This window comes from Lactuca virosa, chromosome 2 (assembly GCF_052849685.1).
Source record: "Lactuca virosa cultivar CGN04683 chromosome 2, Lactuca_virosa_CGN04683_v6, whole genome shotgun sequence".
Taxonomy (NCBI): domain Eukaryota; kingdom Viridiplantae; phylum Streptophyta; class Magnoliopsida; order Asterales; family Asteraceae; genus Lactuca; species Lactuca virosa.
Genome location: NC_136427.1, coordinates 14,326,903 through 14,347,240, shown reverse-complemented (window position 1 = coordinate 14,347,240; position 20,338 = coordinate 14,326,903). Strand labels below are relative to the sequence as shown.

Here is a 20,338-nt window from a genome sequence, read left to right as displayed (position 1 = left end):
ATGGTTCGAACCCTAAGCGGGGAAGAACCGAGTATTCTATCTGAGGAAAGCCGCACCTGCTGCTAGAGTTACCGAGGCCAGGCCAACGAGGGCCGAGGCAACCGAGGCTCGCGGGAGAGCCTTCCAGTTGATGGCGGGGGAGGTCCGTGCAACGCCCGATGTCGTGGCTGGTACTTTTCTTATGAGTTATGTACCTGCTTTAGTGATATTTGACTCGGGAGCGAGTCGATCATTTGTGTCAATAACGTTTGGTCGGCACATCAGTAGCCGACGAGAGGCGTTGAGTCGACCTCTACGAGTTTCCATAGCGGACGAGCGAGCGGAGTATGTTATGAATGTGAGTCGAGGATGTGTACTCGAGATCTTCGGTGTTGAGTCCCCGATAGATCTGGTCCTGATATCGATGGGGGATGTGTGTGTCATAGTAGGCATGGTTGGGTTAAGCCGATTTGGGGCTGTCATAGACTGCGAGCGGCAGTTGGTGACGATACGAGACCCCAGTGGGGGAGTACTTACGGTGTACAACGAGGATAACCGATGTGGGTCGGCGTTTTGTTCAACCGCCAGAGCGAGACAGAGTTTTCAGCAAGGCTGCAGCGGGTATGTGTCCTATGTGATGGACACACGAGAGGCCGCCGGGAGGCCAAGTTCGATGGATGACGTTCCGATAGTGCGAGAGTCCCCGGATGTTTTTCCCGAGGAGTTGTCGGGTGTGCCTCCCGAGAGGCAAGTAGAGTTTCGCATCGAGTTGGTTCCGGGGGCAGCGCCTATCACCAAGGCGCCTTATCGCCTTGCGCCACCAGAGACGCATTAGTTATCCTCGCAGCTTCAGGAGCTACTAGGGAAGGGTGTTGTGATGTTACGGGAAGCCGTAGTACTCACTAGTCAGAGAGAGGTTGTTGTGATACTATGGGGAGCCGTAGTACTCACTAGTCAGAGAGAGGTTGTTGTGATACTATGGGGAGCCGTAGTACTCACTAGTCAGAGAGAGGTTGTTGTGATACTATGGGGAGCCGTAGTACTCACTAGTCAGAGAGAGGTTGTTGTAATACTATGGGGAGCCGTAGTACTCACTAGTCAGAGAGAGGTTGTTGTGATACTATGGGGAGCCGTAGTACTCACTAGTCAGAGAGAGGTTGTTGTGATACTATGGGGAGCCGTAGTACTCACTAGTCAGAGAGAGGTTGTTGTGATACTATGGGGAGCCGTAGTACTCACTAGTCAGAGAGAGGTTGTTGTGATACTATGGGGAGCCGTAGTACTCATTAGTCAGAGAGAGGTTGTTGTGATACTATGGGGAGCCGTAGTACTCACTAGTCAGAGAGAGGTTGTTGTGATACTATGGGGAGCCGTAGTACTCACTAGTCAGAGAGAGGTTGTTGTGATACTATGGGGAGCCGTAGTACTCACTAGTCAGAGAGAGGTTGTTGTGATACTATGGGGAGCCGTAGTACTCATTAGTCAGAGAGAGGTTGTTGTGATACTATGGGGAGCCGTAGTACTCACTAGTCAGAGAGAGGTTGTTGTGATACTATGGGGAGCCGTAGTACTCACTAGTCAGTAGGAGGTTGTGGTGATGTTATGAGGAGCCGTAATACGCACTAATTAGCGAGAGGTTGTTATGAGGAAGCCTTCTTGATCTGAGCATGACACAGGAGGGTTTTAGGCTTGAAAAGCCCTACACATGAGTTTTGGGAGCCTGGTGGTCGGACCAGGGGTGAGACCGGGGTCTCCTCAATGATTGGGAATCATTACATTCTGAGTAAGTGTGGACATCCAATCCGAAGGGATTGGATAAGTAAAGTACGCATGGGTTGCGGGTCCCCAAACTATGAGTTGAATGAGTCATTGGAACGAGCGATTCCAACTACGGGCGGACCAAACTCTTGAGTTGAGTTGAGTCCTGGTGATGTGTTGTACAGACCGGACTGAAGGGTCCAACGATATAGACCGGACCGAAGGGTCCAACGATAAGTATCAGATGATAGAGGTCGGGGTTGAGTCGATCTCCAGTTGGGTACGAGGTTGCATTTCAGTACCGCCTACCACCCACAGACAGACGGGCAGAGCGGGCGGACGGTTCGGACGCTCGAGGACATGCTTCGGGCATGCGTATTGGACTTCGGAGGAAGTTGGGACACGTATTTACCCTTGGTTGAGTTTTCCTATAACAACAGCCATCATTTGAGCATCAGTATGCCACCCTTTGAGCTGTTGTATGGGAGGAGGTGCCGGACTCCCATTTGTTGGGGTGAGGTCGGGCAGCGTGTGATGGGTAGTACAGAGATAGTACTTCAGACGAATGAGCAGATTCAGCGGGTCAGACAGAGGTTGTTGAACCACTCAGAGTCGCCAGAAGAGTTATGCGGATAGGCGACGATCCGAGCTTGAGTTCCAGGTTGGTGATTTAGTACTCCTGAAGGTATCTCCTTGGAAGGGGGTGATCCGATTCAGGAAGAGGGGTAAGTTGGGACCTCGGTATATTGGTCCTTTCAGGGTGACTGCCAGGGTGGGCAGGGTAGCGTATCGTTTGGAGCTACCTACGGAGTTGAGCCAGATTCACGATACCTTCCACGTGTTTCAGTTGAGGAAGTGTATCGCTGATGAGTCGGCAGTGGTTCCGTTAGAGGACATTCAGGTGGATGCGAGCCTGAATTATGTTGAGAGACCGGTTGCGATTGTGGATCGAAGGATCAAGACTTTGAGAAACAAGGAGGTGCCATTGGTTCAAGTCCAGTGGCAACATCGGAAGGGTTCTGAAATGACCTGGGAGCCGGAGTTAGAGATGCACGAGCAGTATCCAGAGTTATTTTTTGAGTGAGACTTCGAGGGCGAAGTCTAGTTCTAGTGGGGGAGAATTGTAACATCCCGAAATTCAGGTACAACTATTTAGCCCTTCTTTTATTCAAAGTGTCAAGTTAAGCCCTTAAGAGGAATTGGTAGCAAATGAGTACCCTGGGCGTACTCAAGAGTACGCTGCGCGTACTCATGCGCTTATTTTGGACGCGGACTCGCCTGAGTACGCTGGGCGTACTCAGGGTTACGCTGGGCGTAATGTGTCCAGGTGCAAACCCTAATTTCTGACTTGTGCCCTATATATTGGATGCTAAGGCTCATTTCTCAGCCTCCCTAGCAGTGAGTAAAACCCTAAGAGAGAACTTCCCATCGTCCTTAGTGAGTATGTGTGATTTTGGAGCTAAAAGTGCCTTGGGATGTTAGTGAAGAAGAAGGAGAGGAGCTTGTGGAGGCTAGAGCTTGAAGTGCAAGTTTGGATCTGAGATCTACAGAGGAAGGAGCTGCTTTTAGAGGTATAAAGTTCAAAGCTTTCCTCTTCTTTTGGTTTGTTGTTGCATGGGCCATTTCTAGGGTTAAAAGTCCCAAAGGTGGAGACTTTATGAGTGTAAGGTGCTCCATGGTCCAAGATCTGTCCCCTTTCAGTGATATTTATGTTTTAGATCCATAAAGTTTCTATCTTGGTCGTTGATATGAGGACATGCTAGAGTTTTGAGCTTTCTAGGGCTAGAAGTGGTATATTTTGGGTGTTAGTGACTTGTTCAGCCATGCAAAGGCTTAAAGTTATCGACTTTATGGATTAAGAGGCTTAGAAACGGTCAGATCTAAAAGTTGGACGAGAGTCTTAACTGATTAAGACCTCAAGAGCTAAGGGACTGAAACTGAGAGTTACGCGGGGCGTAATCTCAGTACGCGCAGCGTAAGGGGTCGCGCACCCCGATTCTGAGAGACTGCCGGGTACGCCCAGCGTACACATCTGGTACGCGCAGCGTAACCCGGAGGGTTGACTTTTGGTTGACTTTTAGGGTTTGGTCTATAGTGGGGCCTTTGAGTTATGAGAGGGGTAAAATGGTCTTTTACCCTTCTGAGAGTACTAAGAGGAGGAATAGTCTAGCCTTGAGAGATGTATTGATTGAGAGTATTTATTTTACATGATTAGGCGGAGGCTAGACCTGATTTTACAGAGTTCGAGCTTTACCGAGTTACCCGAGGTGAGTCTTCTCACTATACTTTACCTAGAGTGGTAATTAGAGCTATGAGACAGAGTATGTTGTATGCTTTTGCATGATGTGATTTCTATGTGTTATATGCTATGCATGTTACAGAGTTTTCAGAGTTAGGACCGGAAGGTCCACAGAGTTAGGGCCAGAGGGCCCACAGAGTTAGGACCGGAAGGTCCACAGAGTTAGGGCCAGAGGGCCCACAGAGTTAGGGCCAGAGGGCCCACAGAGTTAGGGCTAGAGGGCCCACAGAGTTATGGGACTGGAGGGTCCCACAGAGACACCTTGACCAGAGGGTCATCAGAGTTATAGCCTCGAGTGGCTAATATGTGTTGTGTGTGGTATTTTGGGGAACTCACTAATCATTTATGCTTACAGTGTTGTGTTATGTGTCTCAGGTACCAGCGAGGATCGCGGGAAGGCGTCGGCTTGATCAGTACACACACGGGGAGATTTTTATTATGATCTTGGGATATGATGTTATGATTGACTATGTGATACAATGGTGTTTTTATAACGATTATGAATGAAAATGTGTTTTATAAAATGTGAAAAATTGTTTTGAAAATTTGGGTGTTACACCATGGTGGCCGGCAGTGGCGATTGGCGGCAGCCACCACCCTATGGTGGTGGTGATGTCTTTTCCGGGAATTCTAGCCATACACATACACTTACCAACTGCAACACACCCATCTTCACGTCTTTTGCTTGGAAAGAGAAGCCAACCACCCGCCTGGCGGTGTATGGCAGCGGCAACAACAACCCTTGCGATAACAGCCACCACCTCACGGTGGTGGCGGCGGTTCTGTTGATTCTCAGCCAAGAAACACAAGCCCATAGCACCAAAACTCACACATCCACCTTCGAATACGCACCAGCCCCGGCCACCCCTGTGGTGGCGTGAAGCAGATGAGCAGAAAACGACGGAATATTCATCGGGATCCCACAGCGTCGCAGCACCGGGCAGAAGCGGAGAATAGAGGAAGAATACAGTAGGGAGGTGGTCGTACGACATCCAAACAACAGCAACGACTAGGCTACCTCGGACCTCCACCGCTCGTAACTAGACATCGACTTCATAGCTCACCCTTTGCCGTTCACAGCGCGGAAACCTGGTCTCGGTGGTCCTTGTCGCTCACAGCGTCGCCGGCAGTGGATAGCAACTTGGTCCGCATCGGAAATGTGAGTGGAAGGGAGGTGGCGACTGAGGAGTCACAAGGTGTGAAGGTGGCGGCTGGAATAGTCTTCTAGGGTTAGGGTTCCCGAAATACATATATACCCCGTCCCATTAAACTTATTTCCATATTGACAGGATCAGCCCCTCCTTCCTTAAAACTTTTCAACTTTAATCAGTTATTTACTCTCTTGCCCCTGGTTCCATAATTCTTTTCATAATAGATCCCCATAATACCAATAAGCCCCCTAAGCCTTCAAATCTTTTCAATTTAAACCCATTTATTACCAAACGGACCCTGGCTTCTGAAATCCTTTTCAAATTAAGTCCAGAACTTGCACTTTTAACCCCCGACTTTTAAAATTCTTCACAAATTAGTCTGAGACTTACATTTATCAATTTATTTAAATAAACGGAGCGTTACACCTTACTTGTTCAATATTTATCAATATCACTTTTGATCAACAGATTAATCTCATTGCACTTAAATAATATTTATGATAACAAATCACCAACACAAATGTAATTGTCAATTACCACATCAATCAAAACTTATTATTGTTTATTAAATAACTAATACATAGATGCCATTATATTCTTCTTTTCTTTTATTAAATAATTAATACTTAGACACCATCAAAAGTTATTATTGTTTCAACTTGAAAGTTCCATGCTAGGAGTGTCAAAAATAAAGTTTAACCCCAACATCTATGGAGGGTCGTTCCTAAACGGAGAAATTTTACAATTTTTTAGTTCGTTATTGAGGGCAAAGACATGTTTTACTCTCGTTTAATTTTTATGAGGGTTAAGGAGCCCCATCTTAATACCTTTTTTTTTTGGGGGGGGGGGGGGGGTGGGAGGGGCTCCGAAAAATTACATTTTATCTAATTATTTTTAATATTAAAAATATATTAAACATAAAATGACCACAATGTAATATGTTTATAGTAATCAAAGAGAGTGTAATATGTAATGTTAAATGAAACAAAAGAGATTAAACTTGGTCAACGAAGAATTTCAAGGTTAACGGAGGATTTAGGGGAAAGAGAGGAAATGAGGGGGAGCAAGGGTAATGGAGGTATTTCGATGGCGACGAAACCGAGGAATCCAGGGGCGGGGAAAAAAGATTTTCCGGGGCGGAGTCAAGAGATGCTTCTCTTGTCAAAAAGGGCACCGCTAACATATTTATTTGAGTCTGAATCATAGCAAATATAGAACTGAATATAAATTTAATAATCGATGAACATAATAAAATTTGAAGTTATATATGCATTAGAGTATCTCAAAATGTCAAACTGCTATAGAATGCTACTGAACTTTCAACAACTAATAATTAAGTTGACATGATGTTATATTAACCTATTTATAGTAGCACTTACTAAACATATATCAAAGTTATATATGCATTAGAGTATCTCAAAATGTCAAACTGCTATAGAATGCTACTGAACTTTCAACAACTAATAATTAAGTTGACATGATGTTATATTAACCTATTTATAGTAGCACTTACTAAACATATATCAAAATAGTCAAATATCGTAATTACAGATGGGTAAACAAAAATACGCAAAAATATTTTAAATGTAAAAATCAACAACACATACCATCGTCGTTGGTGGTCCTACAACGCTAATTACAAAAATATAATTTTTTTTTGTTATAGTTTGTAAAATGATTTGGGCGATATGAAGATTTTAAGAATTTTTAGTTTTAAAAAAGAAGCCCGAAAAAAAAAAAGCTTTGTTGGATCGCTACGAAATATCACAAGTAACAAAAACAAGTTCAATTATTATGCATTTTCTTATGTGCTAATTACAAAAGAATTAAATCATATTTTCACAATTTTGTAAATTAATACATCATATACTTTTTAGCATAAATTTATTGTTTTTATCTTTTTATGAATGATAAAATTGTTATTTCATATTATTAAAAAACTTTGGAATAGTGATCAAAATCAAAATTCTCTTTCTTCCGCGACCTTCGGATTGAGATTTGAAATAGTTTGTTATTTTTGAAACCCCTCAAAACCCAGATTTTGAATAGTTAAGGGGTCTTAACTTTTTTGAAGAGCTTCCAACTTATTTAAGATAAAATGACATTAATACCCCCGAAACCTATACCTCAGTTCGCAGCTCCCCTCTCCGTTCAAAGCATCCTCCACACTTTTTCACGATAACTCCACACTTGCAATTTCTCTCCCACCTCCGATCTCCGATCGCCTGCGCTACCAGACCTTGTTAGACCTCCGATTTCCGGCGACGCTAGCTACTGTATCGCCTTTTCCGATCTCCTGGTACAGAGTATGCTTGTCCGATCTCCTCGTTTTAGACCTCCTATGTGCTTTATGTTGTTTACATCAGAAGAAGAACTAACAAACGCTTCTGGGTTTAAGTTTTGATTCCAGTTTAAATCAATCTCGCTTTCCATCTCTTTCTAGGTAAAGTTCTTCAATTACATCGCTTCAAGGACTTGTATTTTGTTTTTATATATTGGTTTCATTCGAAGATTACATGTTATTAGTAATTTAGTTTCTTAAACAAGTTTCTCATTGAGTTGTTACTGCATGTATTAGGTTTTATCTGAAGATTTGTATACTCCTCAGAATTTGTGTTAGAAAAGGGTATAGAGTCGTGTGGTTTCTTTGTCTTTATTATGATTCAACTAATATGATGTAGATTGTGTTTTTGATGAAACTGAATCTATTCTATGGTAGTGTGGATATCTAGAATAAGAAGCCCTAATCATTGTCTTATAGAATAATTGTTTTGAATGGATTAGGTTTTGTGGAGGATTGCATCTGGTATCCGTTTTTTTGTTTGAATTACATTTTGTCCTCTGCATATATGTATGATTTCTGTGTTAATATTGTGTGTAATCTGTGTGCTTTATGTTGACCATGGAAGATCCAAATGTCTTAAATTATTTTGTACAATATCTATTTGCTTTATGTTGATAATAGAAGATCCAAATCTCAAGATATTATGTTGTATAATATCCACAGCCCTAGCTCCTTTTTAAAATAGGGATATTTAGGCTTCATAAACATCCACGCCTTTAATTTTGATTCCATTTGATTGGTTTCATAGTTCCATTGATATTATTTACTTAAACGTGATCAAATAGTTTACATCTGTTAAAGTTACATACATGAATAACTTGGTAAAGCATATGATTTATGAATTATCACAGTTTGAAGGTATCAATGGCAAAAGTTATAGAGAAGTTCTTTGTAACATCTATGTTGATGTGGGCTGTTCCTATTGCAATTTTGTACGCCTTCAACAACAATCTATTTCCTGGTAAGTTTCATTTGAATTTCTCAATATTCTTTTGTACAGATATCGACTTCTTTTCTCATACTTTTTCTATTAAGTCTTCCTTTGTGCATTCAGTCAAAAGGAACACCCATATGCAACTTACCGGATTATCAACTTCTGAACCCATTAAGTGGAAAAGAAAGAAAGCCTAACTTCCATTACATTGCCTTTTTTAATTTTTCAATAGGTTCTGCTGACATGTCTCCATATTCAGTGACACTAATAAGTGGATTTCTTGCTGTTGTATCGGTGAATATCGTAATAGCATTCTACATTTACTTGGCAATGAAAGAGCCTTCAGAGAAACACGAGCCTGATCCTAAGTTTGTTTCAGAAGCTGAGGCGAGTGTCAAACATCTGGTAGTACCCAATCAAACACAGGAAACCGAGTCGACTCATAAGAAAGAAGAGTAAAAAGAGAGTATTTGATGATTTAGCACGCACCTTTTGGTTGTCATACTATCTATATGCATTCTTGTACATTTTTATTTTTATATGTTGTGGATCTTTTAAGGATTTGTTTTGTTAGTAATTTCGTATCCATTGTTTTCTTGGATTAAAGGCGGAACATGACATAGCAGATTGTAATATGTTTGAAGTGAGAGATAGGATATGAATGACTTCATTCTCATAATTGAAAACATGAAACAAATGAAGCCTTAATAGCTTTGATCTTATTCGTCATTCTATTGTTTTTATTTTGTGTCTTGAGTATGATTTTTAAAGAGTAAAAAGTTTATTACATCATTCTCATAACAAACGGGGTAAGTGGTGGTTGGTGGCTAGATGTTATAAAATAACTTAAATTCTACTATCTTACTAAACCAATCTTAACCGTGAGGTAGTTAATTACATTATTGCCCCTCAACACACAACAATTCTCATCGCATTTTCATATGGACAAGATCTACAAAATATTTTTGGCGCAAACCAAATCTTCAGTATCGTTTGACCACAGAAAACATTCACAAATCGATGCTACTTTAAAAAACATAATATTACAAGTTTTTGTCTCAAAATAGTTGCAGTATAAAGGTTACATACAAGAAATAACAATGTACTTTTCATTGAGTTGTTTATTATAACAACTTAATATTTTCTTTTCGTTTCCCCAAGTTTGACGTGCATCGGGGACTGTAACAAAAAAGATGGGATATAGATACGCTTTAGATCTTTGGCCTATGCAAAATATATGAATGACTTCATTCTCATCATTGAAAACATGCAACAAACAAGCCTTAAGAGCTTTGATCTTATTTGTCATTCTATAGTTTTTATTTTGTCTTGTATATGATTTTTGAAGAATAGAGGATATGAATTCTATTACATCTATTTTCATAACAAACGGGGTAAATGGAGTTTGGTGGTTAGATGTTATAAATATTGATTTATTTAGTACATCCTAATTTAATAACAAAGGGTTAATATCATAAAAAGCCTTATATTTTGGGTTTTTATCCGATTAAACATCAAATATTTTTCCCCGAAAAAGACGTTACATTATGACTAGCTTTTGATTTTCCATTTTTATCAGGATTTTAGGTCATGAGCCGGTTCAAAGTAGATGGTGTGACCTCATTTAATGAACTGGAAAATGCTAAAAACGTGGAGCCCTCTCTTAGAAACCATAATTTCAAGTTTTTAGGTCATGAGCGAGTTTCTGAAATTGAAGTTGAAGCAAAAAAAAAAAAAAGACTTGTGTTTAGTGTGAAGAAAAAAAGAAATTTGAAGAGAAAAATAAGAAGTTTGAAGAACAAAAATTGATAGTGTTGTGTATCTTAGGGTTGTCATAGAGTTGGTAGTTGTTATTTTGTCAATGGCTCTTTTAGGATTTGTAATGTTTGTCAAAGAAAAAAAAAGTTTGTTGGCTTTGCCTTCGTTAGAGTTTTAATTTATATACTTTCAAAATATTTATGTTTTTTGGTGATGTAATGAAAGATTTTAGTAATGTATTTTCAAAATATTTATGTTTTTGGCAATGTACTTTCTGAATGTTAACGTTTTTGGTAATGTAATTTCAAAATATTTATGTTTTTAGTAATTTGCTTTAAGAATGTTAACATTTTTGGTAATGTACTTCTAAAATAATTATGATTTGCAGCTTCTGCTATCTTTGTCGTGACTCTTTCAACCACTTATTCTTTGAGGGTTCATATCCATCTTAGATTTGGAGATGACAGCCTTGATAAATCTCAACAAAGTTCCTAGCAAGTGGATCAACATCATCGGCCTCCTCAAGCAAGCCACAAGGGGTAAGTCCATTTGGTCTATTATTCATCGTTTAGTTCTTGCAGGGACTGTCTACCATATTTGGATCGAAAGAAACAATAAGATCTTCAAGCATAAGAGAAGACCCTATGAAACTATGGTCAAGACTATTACTAATAAAGTTCGCTCGAGATACCTAAGCCTTCCTACCAAGACCTCTCCAAATTTTGCTAAAGCTAAGATCTTTTGAAGGCTTCCTATGAAGAATGAAGATATTGCCACTCAGCACACACCTTGACTTTGTGACCAAGGTTTGTTTCTTATGTTCTTTTTATTTGTGGTTGGTTATCCTTTGTATTGAGGTTTAGAGCATGTTCTTTTCCCCTTTTAGTTGGTCTTTTGTTAGTTAGATTGTTTTGGTCCTTGAGGTTGTCCTAGGGTCCTTTTTATTTTCCATAGGCGGGGGAGTCACCAACCTGCTATTGTATTTATTCTTTTTATTAATAAAATTCTAATGGAGGTGACGCCCTCCTTTACCAAAAAATAATAATAATAATAATAATTATGACTTCTAGTAATGTACTTTGCATGGTGATCAAAGTTTGACAAACAACCATATCATTAAAAACGAAAATTTTCCATTCATGAGTATAGTTGGTAACATACCATAAGTACCACCATTTACAAAAGTCCTAAACATGGTATTTACAAAAGTCCTAAACATGGTATTCAAAACCATCGGGTGTCAAGCTATACTAGCTTAAAAAGGCAAAAATTGAATCACTTGAGTTAAATGTGTGGGCGTGAATCTACGTGATCATCACAAACAATTACAAATGGCCAATATAGTAGCAACGAAAAGGAAACAAAAGCACAAATAAATCCCCATCCACCAACTCTACGTACAAGTTAAATAACTACTCTAAACATCATTGATTCGTTTTGACAACCAACTTCAGGTGCTAACGTTTTCAAATTTCGAATCACAATTCTTTCAGTTTTTTTGCTCGGTTTAAGCAACTTTATAAAGTGTGTAGGTGCATTTGAGTTTCTTTAGTTCCTTCTTCATCATCATCATCTTCAACCTCATTCACCGGTACATCAATCAAATTCTCTCCTTCCACATTTACATCATTCAAAGTCCTTTGTAACTCTTTTTAAAATTGGCATATATGTATGCTTAGAACATTGCTTGTTCTCGAAAGAACCTCTTTCACAACTTCAAACAAACCTTGTGAGTAAAGTGTAGTTAGTATATATGCTAAGTATGAAAACAAATGTTAGGTAATACAGGATATTTGGGATGACCTTATGTTGGCCTGTATCAGTTTAAGTCATCCACCATCTTGTAGTCCAGCTCGTCAACTAAGAGCTCTAGAAACCATTCCCAGTTGGGCTTATTCTCAATGTCCATAATGGCCCAACGAATTAGACAAGCCTGATCATTAGCATCCCTTATGAAAGTAACTGTTTTCATCTGGGTTAACACTAACTCCTAATTTCAGTGAAACGTAGGTTCGACCTACTGATTTCGTCGGCATAACCTAATTCCGTGAGTAGTGATCACAAATGTTACCATTAATCATTACCAAAGCCCTTAGTTTAGCCTTGTAACATTTTTCTTCCATGAGTAGTGATCACAAATCTTACCGATAAACCTTTCGAAGAAGATGGAAGCGCCAAACACCTTCGATTGTTGATTTCTTTTCGTCAGAAACCCTTTCTTACCTTTGTAAACACAAAGCATCCAAGTTGGCAAGCCATGAATGAATGTTATTGGCCGGCGAGTGACAGACAAACCTAATAGATCAAGCAAATCGGAAAAGTTCCAAATAAGTAAGGTCTTTTTGGTCAAAAAATAACTTGAGGTTTAATCCCGAAATCGGAATCAATTCCAAAAAATTCAATACAGAGTAAGGAAATTATTAAAGAACCTGGAATGCAATTTCTATGATGGTTCTTTGTGAATGGGCACGCTTCTCAGAATCATCTGTGGTGCATGGTAGACAGGTAGACCAAAACTCCTTTTGGGCGTTTGTGTAATTGGTTGTTTTCTTTTGAGACCAAAGGGATATATCAATCAATCTACTGATTTAAATCCAATGATTTTGAGATCTTTCAATAAAAAAATGCTCTGCGGAAGTAGACTTATGCGTGTACCTTGTACGTTTAACTCTTCTAAAGATTTTAAGTCTCCTAATTTCTCTGGTAATCTCTCAAGTTGATCACAAAAGCCAAGATCAAACTCTCTCAGATGTGTCAACTTACAGATGCTACTAGGAACATCTCTTATCTTGCAAAATGCTAGACTTAGTTCCTCCAAAGATTCTAACAGACCAATATCTTCGGGTAAATTCATAACAACTTTACAGCTTGTAAGAAGTAGAGTTTTCAGATTTTTCAACATACAAATGCTATTAGGGAGATGTTCGACTCGTGTACCTCCTAAATTTAGCCATTCTAAACTTTCTAAATGGCCAAGATCCTCTGGTAATTCCTCTATGGGGCAATTTACAAGGTCAAGATTTTTTAGACTTCGTAGAGTGCATATGCTTTGTGGCAGACTCTTGAGCCTGTGGCACCCACTGAGATCTAGATAAACAAGCTTCTGAAGGCTTCCAATCGATGAGGGTAGCTCTTGGATATTGTTCTTTGAAAAGTAAATCGCCAATAAACTATAGTTGGAATGTTCTGGAAGTATATCTGGGAACTTCGTCAGATATAAATTACTTAGATCAAGGACCCGAAGTGATTCCAGTGGTTTGATAAATGAAAGAGATTTGAATCCTACGCAACCATTTAAGTTTAACAAAACGAGTTTTCTTAGGCATCCAATGGGTGTGTGTGGTTCTACCAGATGACGACATTTTTCAAGTTTTAATGTCTCAAGATTTGGAAGTAAACCACAATCAATGGTCGTCAATTTTGAATAACTCAGGTCGAGGAATCTAAGGTTTTTAAGGACCTGTCATAAGAAAGAAAGAAAAAAAGATTATATATTGCAATGAAATGAATTATGCAAAAGAAGAAATTAATCAACTATTCTACCTTTCCTTCTCCCTCGTGCCACAGCTGTTTAATTCTACTGTTAGGCATTTCAAGTGCTACGAGATTATTTGGTTGGAATGTTTTAGGTAAACAGTAATGAGGGTAACAGTGCCAACTCAGAAACCTTAACGCATTTGGGAAATTTTGGCCAACTTCAAACGAACAACTGCTCCCAGAAACCACGTGAAGAAATCTAAGTTTCTTCAAGTTTCCAAAACCATTTGTAAGAATTGTAGAACAGAGTTTCTCTTCGTCAAACCATGTCGATGTGTTTGTTGCTATAGCTCTTATTGCTCCTGTAACCTGTAATCCAAGAATAGAGATAAATAAATTAGGGTCAACTTAATTAATTATAAAAGTTCGTTGGTTTTTTCCATATTAATGTAAGTAAACATTTTCGTCCTTACCAAGTCATCAACCAATACATCTTTAATCTCCTCTCCAATCCACAATCGGCTATGCCTTATTGGCTCATCAGGATGTGAACGACGAACAATATTCCGACCCATTTCTTCTATATGGTCATGCATGCCTAATCGTTGATCAGGAGAAATAGTTATAAGAGATTTTTGTTGTAGAACTCTTAAGCCATTCCTAGCATGAAATCCACAACTTTCAAGTGCTGTAATTGCGTTGTCTTTCAGCCAACCTTTTAGTAAGCATGCAAAGCTCTGGCCAAAGTCGTTTTTCCACCGCCTCCAATCCCCTTGATACCTATCATACGAACATCTTCAACACCAATTTCCAAAGATGAAACAATATCCTTTATCCGGCTCTCCATGCCTACTAGTTTTTCATCGACTTTTAAATTAAGGAAACGTAGCTCTAGTGAAATCTTTTCAACAATTTTATTGATGACTTTAGCTTCATGCCTGTAGAATAAAACATACGGTTAGCTTCACCAATTTTCCACATGAGTATAGTTAGTTTAGTGTTAGAACATACAAACTTATGCATATTAAGAGTCAAATTTCATATAGAATTCCACAATACAACATGAGCTGCGATGGATGATACTTTTTTATAACAGTTTGCATATTTAGATTAGAAAAGGAACAAACAAAATATTGCTGAAAATGATGAAAATTTTACCCATCAGATGTTTTCCTCAAATCCCAACCAGCCAGATTGGCTGCTTCTTTCAGAGCCTCTCTCCACTTCCCAACCTCTCCCTTGTTATTCCTGGAAAAAGCTTCTCCAACTGGATCAAGTTGTTGACGGACTTCTGAGGGATCAACATCGTAGAATACAGGGTAAGCAATCTGCTCAGTCTCCTTCTGGCACTCCATAATCTTCACAAGCTCATCCAAGCACCATGACGAAGATGCATAGTTCTTAGAGAATATAATGACGAAGAATTTTGACTCATCAATGGATTTCAAGAGCTCATCGTTGATCTTTTTTCCTTTCTCGAGTCTCTCATCATCCTTGAAAGTATGAATTCCTTGACGTTGAAGAGCAACATAAAGATGATCAACGAAATTCTTACGGGTGTCTTCACCTCTAAAGCTCAAGAATACATCATACTTATGGCTTTTATGAGTGGATGATGTTGAACATGCCATTGAAGGTGTGCTTGACAGATCCTATTAAATAAAATATATATATATATCTGTTGAAGGAAATTACGAAAGATTGACAAGAATCAAGGGATCATATGCATATACCTCAAAGGTCTGTATTTAAATATAAGTCAACGTGATGTGTTTTGGGGCCTCGTGAACTAAGCAATTGCAGTGCAACACCAAGATGGGGTCAACAATTTGACAAAAATCACCTAAAGCTCAACATGTCGGTACGTTTATGGTGTAGGGGAGGGGGTGAATAGTTTCTTTTTTGGGGGGCAAAATGGTCATGCACACGACATTGTTTCCATCCACATATTACTTTCATGAAAGTATTTTCAATAAGGCAAGATGTACCAACTAATAATGCACATAATCTTCATGAATCATGAAGCCTTCTCTCACGTGAGCCTCTCATGCCATTTGATTCTTTTCTCTGGCCATAACGTGTCTTAATTATTATCACCCATGCAGAGCGTTGGTCGACATACTTTGTACAAGCTTCGTTATTTCCAAAACAAGCAAAAATGTATGTCTTAATGCTGAATTATTAGGAAAACATTATCTATCTTGATAAAGGAAAATCTATATAAAGTTCCTACATTTTAATATATATATATATATATATATATATATATATATATATATATATATATATATATATATAAAATTTAGTCCCGAATACCGGAAATTATATTCATTTTCATCATTTTTTTCCGGTTGTCTCCCACTTTCAAAAATTATATGTCCTAAATTTTAAATTTTATTATAAACTTAATCCAAAATTTACACTATTGGTCCAAATTTCAAAAATTTGTTACAAGTTCATCATAAATTTAGTTTTTTTGCATATTTTTTTTCCAAAATTTTGTTTCAAATATGTTATTTTTGCTTTATAAAATCATAATTATACAACACAAACATATTTTCACATAAAGCCCTTCTTTTTTCTGTATAAAAACCTTTTATTACAAAACATTTTTGTTAAAAAAAATTTATATGTGAAAAATTTATATGTGAAAGGTTTTTCGCATAGAAAGTTTTTTATGTGAAAATATGTTTTAATACAAAAAAAACATTTTTTCACTTAAAAAAACATTTAAAAAAAAACATTTTTTCACATAAAAAACATATTTTTGTTTGTGCACTTATATAATTCGAAAACGAATAACATGTCATTTTTTTTGTAAATATCTTGGTTTTTTATATGAAAATATGTTATTTATTTTAGTAAATATCTTAATATATTTTTTAGTTTTTAAGCAAAATCTAAATAAACATAACCACGTTCAACATTTTTTTATTGTTCAACCATGGATAAAAAAAAATATTTTACATAGGATGAAAAAATTTATTTTCACAAATTTTCACATAAGATGACAAAATTATTTTTGATTGTGCACCTATATAATTCGAAAATGAATACATGTCAAAAGTTATTTTTATAAATATCTTGGTTTTTTATGTGAAAATATATTTTTTGTTTTAGTAAATATCTTGGTTTTTTTATAGAAAATATGCTTTTTAGTTTTTAAGCAAAATATAGTAAGCATAACCACTTCAACGTTTTTTATTTTAATATAAACCAACAAATTGTAATACCCATTTTCACTTATAAAAGTTAATAAATATAAACCTTTGTTTATAAAAACAAAAGTGAAAATATATTGTTTTTTATTTTTTTTGGCTAAAATGGTCAACATGAAAGTTGTAGTAGTCGTCAAGACGAACGCGTGGATATAAAGAATGTTGAAAATAGAGTTTGTATGAAGAGGTTATGATTTTTATAAGTTTTAGCAAAAATAATAACAAATATGATGATGTTAATAAAACTATATGACCACTGTTTTTTTCTTATAGTTTTTTTTTTAATATTTGAACATATTTTTCACATATAAAAACCTTTTTTTAACAAAAAAAGCTTTTTTAGAAAATGTTTTTATATAGAAAAAGAAGGTTTTTTATGTGAAAATATTTTTTTTGTATAAATTTGATTTTATAAAGAAAGAAAAACATATTCGAAAGTAAATTTTGAAAAAAACAATACGTAAAAATACTAAGTTTAGGATAAATTTGTAAGAAAATTTGGAATCTTGGCCAAAAATGTAAATTTTGGAATAAATTTGTAACAAAAATTAAAATATGGGTCAAAAATGTAAAATTTGAAAGTGGGTGACCTGTTGACCTGGTAAAAAGGGTCAAAGTGAATTAATTCACGACGTTTTTTATTAATTTCATATTTATTAAGATAAATTTTATTAATTTTATATATTTCTTAAATTGTAGTATTATAACTATTTTTTTATAAAAAAACTAGGGGAAATAAGAGGTTATCATTTCCTAGGCAGTGATGAATCTATGATTAAAAATCACAGATGTCCAATTCAAACGAGTAACCGATGGGTTTATTAGGTTATAACAAAATATTTAATGCGAAAAAACACTTAACAATTAATAAAAAGGCACATACAACCTAAAAGGATTTATGTTTTTCACTTTAAAGACAACATACTTTGAATAACAAAACTAACATAAACCCTAGCAATTTCGAATTTAAGAAATCAAGGTTACATACCTCAAACTTGTTATACCAAACAAGTTGCTTAACTCCTTCCTTTGAAGAGCTTGGAAAGTTTGCACCAAAAGGATGATGTCTCTAATGGATCACATCCAAACCCTAGAACTATAAGACAGTTGAGGAGAGAGGGAGAGAGGTATAAATTTCGTTCATATGCTCTTTGGTAAGAGTATCCATCAAATTTGATGTCTAATGAGTCCTATTTATAGTTTAGGTAACTAAGGGACAAAATAAGATTTGAATAATTAAATAATGGATTTAATTCCAATCCAAATCATTTCCTTATTAGCATCTAGGAGGCTTCTAGAAACCTTAAAAGAACTCCCAAACCGTCTACCCTTGGATGGTTCTTGAATTGTCTCTTTTGTTCAACTATTGAATAATTACAATTCACCCCTTGCACTTTTAATTAATTTCAGTTAATCCCAAATTAATTTTGATTAGTAATTAATCAATTCTAATTGATGTCATATTAACTTATCAGTCATATAAATTAAAAAATCAATTATTTTAACAGTTGATCTCATATTAATTTATTAATCACATAATAAATTAACAAATCAACTATCTATTTCCAATTAATATATTAATCATATAATATATTAACAAATCATGTCCTCATAATTTCTAATTAGTTTATTAATCATATAATAATATAATAAATCATCATCTCTCTACAAATGTCATTCTAATTAAGTTCTAGTTATGAGGGCAACCCAAAAAAGATTTTGCTTCTAATTACAAGAATATACCAAATTAATTATGAGTCTAGAAACCTTAATCTAACAGTAACAACTTAAAGGGGTTGATATCAGTTTTTGTCAAACCGGGTTGTTAATAATATGAAAATATAGTAGTATCTTTAATATCGAATATCAAACAAATATTATAAATACTAGTACTGTCTTATAAATACATCATTGCTACTATTTTACACATGTATGTCAGAAATTAAATATCCTCATACTTTTTCTTTTTACCATCTTTCTACATATCATTCTATTCTTTTTTACCATCTTTCTACATACTTAAGATTGTGACACTTGTCATATTTAATGAAATTAATAAATTTTTATTACATTTGTCATCATCTAAAAGTGATAGGAGGATAGATAGGAAAAAAATGTATAATTATATTTAATTTCCCTGTCTCAATACATGGTACTAAATAATCAATAATAAATTAAGCATTTATCTTACACCTCAAAATATATTAAATTAATAATCAAATAAGAAAGCAAAACTCTTATTATAAATTATTTGATTCAAACTATAAATATATTATAAAGCAAACAAATGTTTCATGAAATAAAATACGAAACCAAAAGAATAAAAAAATTAATAGTTTATTTGTTTGTTTTTTTTATGAAGTGTGCTAAATTTTTTTAAAAAAAGGTTGAAGAGTAATACGTTTTATGTGATACTAATTCAATAATTCCTAGGCTACTAATAGAGTTTGTCTTGTAAGTTACAATTACTTTATATCTTCACACATAGATTAAGAGATTACAACCATAAAGAAAACAAAGTCAGACATTCGACTTAAAAGACAAGTGTAATGATTGGAGAAGCAAGCGCTTTGATTGATATTATTTAAGTGTAATGAGATTAATTGTTGATTAATGTTGTCTTTATAAATATTAAACAAGTTAAGGTGGTGCAGAGTGCATATTTGTTTAAGTTTGTCTTGGTTGAAAGTATACTGTTATTTTTCCCCTGAACTGACGGTGGTCCGGGGGCAGCGCCCCTCTAAGCGGGGTCCAAGGGGTGGCAACCCCCGACGAGGTCCAATGGACAGAGCCCCTGGCTGGGTAGAGCTGATTCTAAGAAAATGAACCCACTTTTATGATCTTGATTCTACACACGGTTTTAAGGTTGTTAATGACAGTTTTATGTCAGTTTTGAGATAGGAAGTTATTCTGTAACTATATTTGGTAGTTATTGGACAAGAGATTATTTCCTTATTATTGGCCATTTTCGAATTGATTTTGTACAACACGAATAATAACAATCACCATTCTCAATTCTTTCTCTTATACTGAGTTTTATCCAATTGAAGATTTCGAGACTACCATCGAAATACTTTGATTTGAAAGTGTTCTCACAACTCTCAGTAATCCAAGTATTCTCAATCCCGATAGGAAACAGACCGAGCTTAGAGATGGGCAACATTGTCAAACCAAATACCGATAACAAAGAATCGATGTAGATTGGCAGGGACTGACAGAGATGGCCGAGGGAGAAAATTTAATGATGGACACTATGTTCCTAGGTTAAAGGAGTGTGTGTGTGTGGGTAGGGGAGGTGAGGTATGACATGGCAAAGTAAAAGTGAGGGCATGAGGGGAGTACACTCCCATTCTAAGAATGTTATGTATATTTTTTCTTCCTTTTTTATACTTTTAACAATAAATATGTTTGTCATACTTT

At 36.3% G+C, this 20,338-nt stretch overlaps 2 protein-coding genes across 5 annotated transcripts; one reads left to right on the top strand and one right to left on the bottom strand.

Moving 5' to 3' along the window:
• The first annotated feature begins 7,287 nt into the window (after positions 1-7,287).
• On the top strand, positions 7,288-9,194 carry LOC145158910 (Vacuolar ATPase assembly integral membrane protein VMA21-like domain-containing protein). Its single transcript, XM_079077766.1, has 3 exons — positions 7,288-7,630; positions 8,383-8,492; positions 8,698-9,194. The coding sequence occupies exons 2-3, from the start codon at positions 8,396-8,398 to the stop codon at positions 8,922-8,924; spliced, it is 324 nt and encodes a 107-aa protein (XP_078933892.1). The 5' UTR covers positions 7,288-7,630; positions 8,383-8,395; the 3' UTR covers positions 8,925-9,194.
• A 2,142-nt stretch (positions 9,195-11,336) lies between these two features.
• LOC145158908 (toll/interleukin-1 receptor-like protein) lies at positions 11,337-15,599 on the bottom strand. 4 transcript variants are annotated; one of them, XR_013737354.1, is made up of 6 exons: positions 14,859-15,599; positions 14,174-14,638; positions 13,767-14,069; positions 12,653-13,683; positions 12,027-12,518; positions 11,337-11,949 (listed from the first exon to the last, which is right to left on the bottom strand). XR_013737354.1 is itself a non-coding variant. In XM_079077765.1 (3 exons), exons 2-3 carry the CDS (start codon positions 15,329-15,331, stop codon positions 14,419-14,421), a joined length of 693 nt encoding a protein of 230 aa, XP_078933891.1. In that variant the 5' UTR covers positions 15,332-15,352; positions 15,434-15,599; the 3' UTR covers positions 14,292-14,418. The 4 variants fall into 4 exon arrangements, 1 of the variants encoding a protein (XP_078933891.1); XR_013737353.1 differs by having other exon boundaries at positions 11,337-12,518; positions 14,859-15,352; positions 15,434-15,599; XR_013737352.1 differs by having other exon boundaries at positions 11,337-12,518.
• Between the last annotated feature and the right edge of the window lie 4,739 nt (positions 15,600-20,338).

What these genes read in the sequence shown, in the direction of transcription:
- LOC145158910 (XM_079077766.1), top strand. Translation starts at nt 8,396, where the DNA reads ATGGCAAAAGTTATAGAGAAGTTCTTTGTAACATCTATGTTGATGTGG. An exon ending in CAACAACAATCTATTTCCTG is followed by an intron (nt 8,493 to 8,697) that starts GTAAGTTTCATT and finishes ATTTTTCAATAG; the next exon opens with GTTCTGCTGACATGTCTCCA.
- LOC145158908 (XM_079077765.1), bottom strand. Translation starts at nt 15,331, where the DNA reads ATGGCATGTTCAACATCATCCACTCATAAAAGCCATAAGTATGATGTA. An exon ending in TTGAGGAAAACATCTGATGG is followed by an intron (nt 14,639 to 14,858) that starts GTAAAATTTTCA and finishes TTTATTCTACAG; the next exon opens with GCATGAAGCTAAAGTCATCA.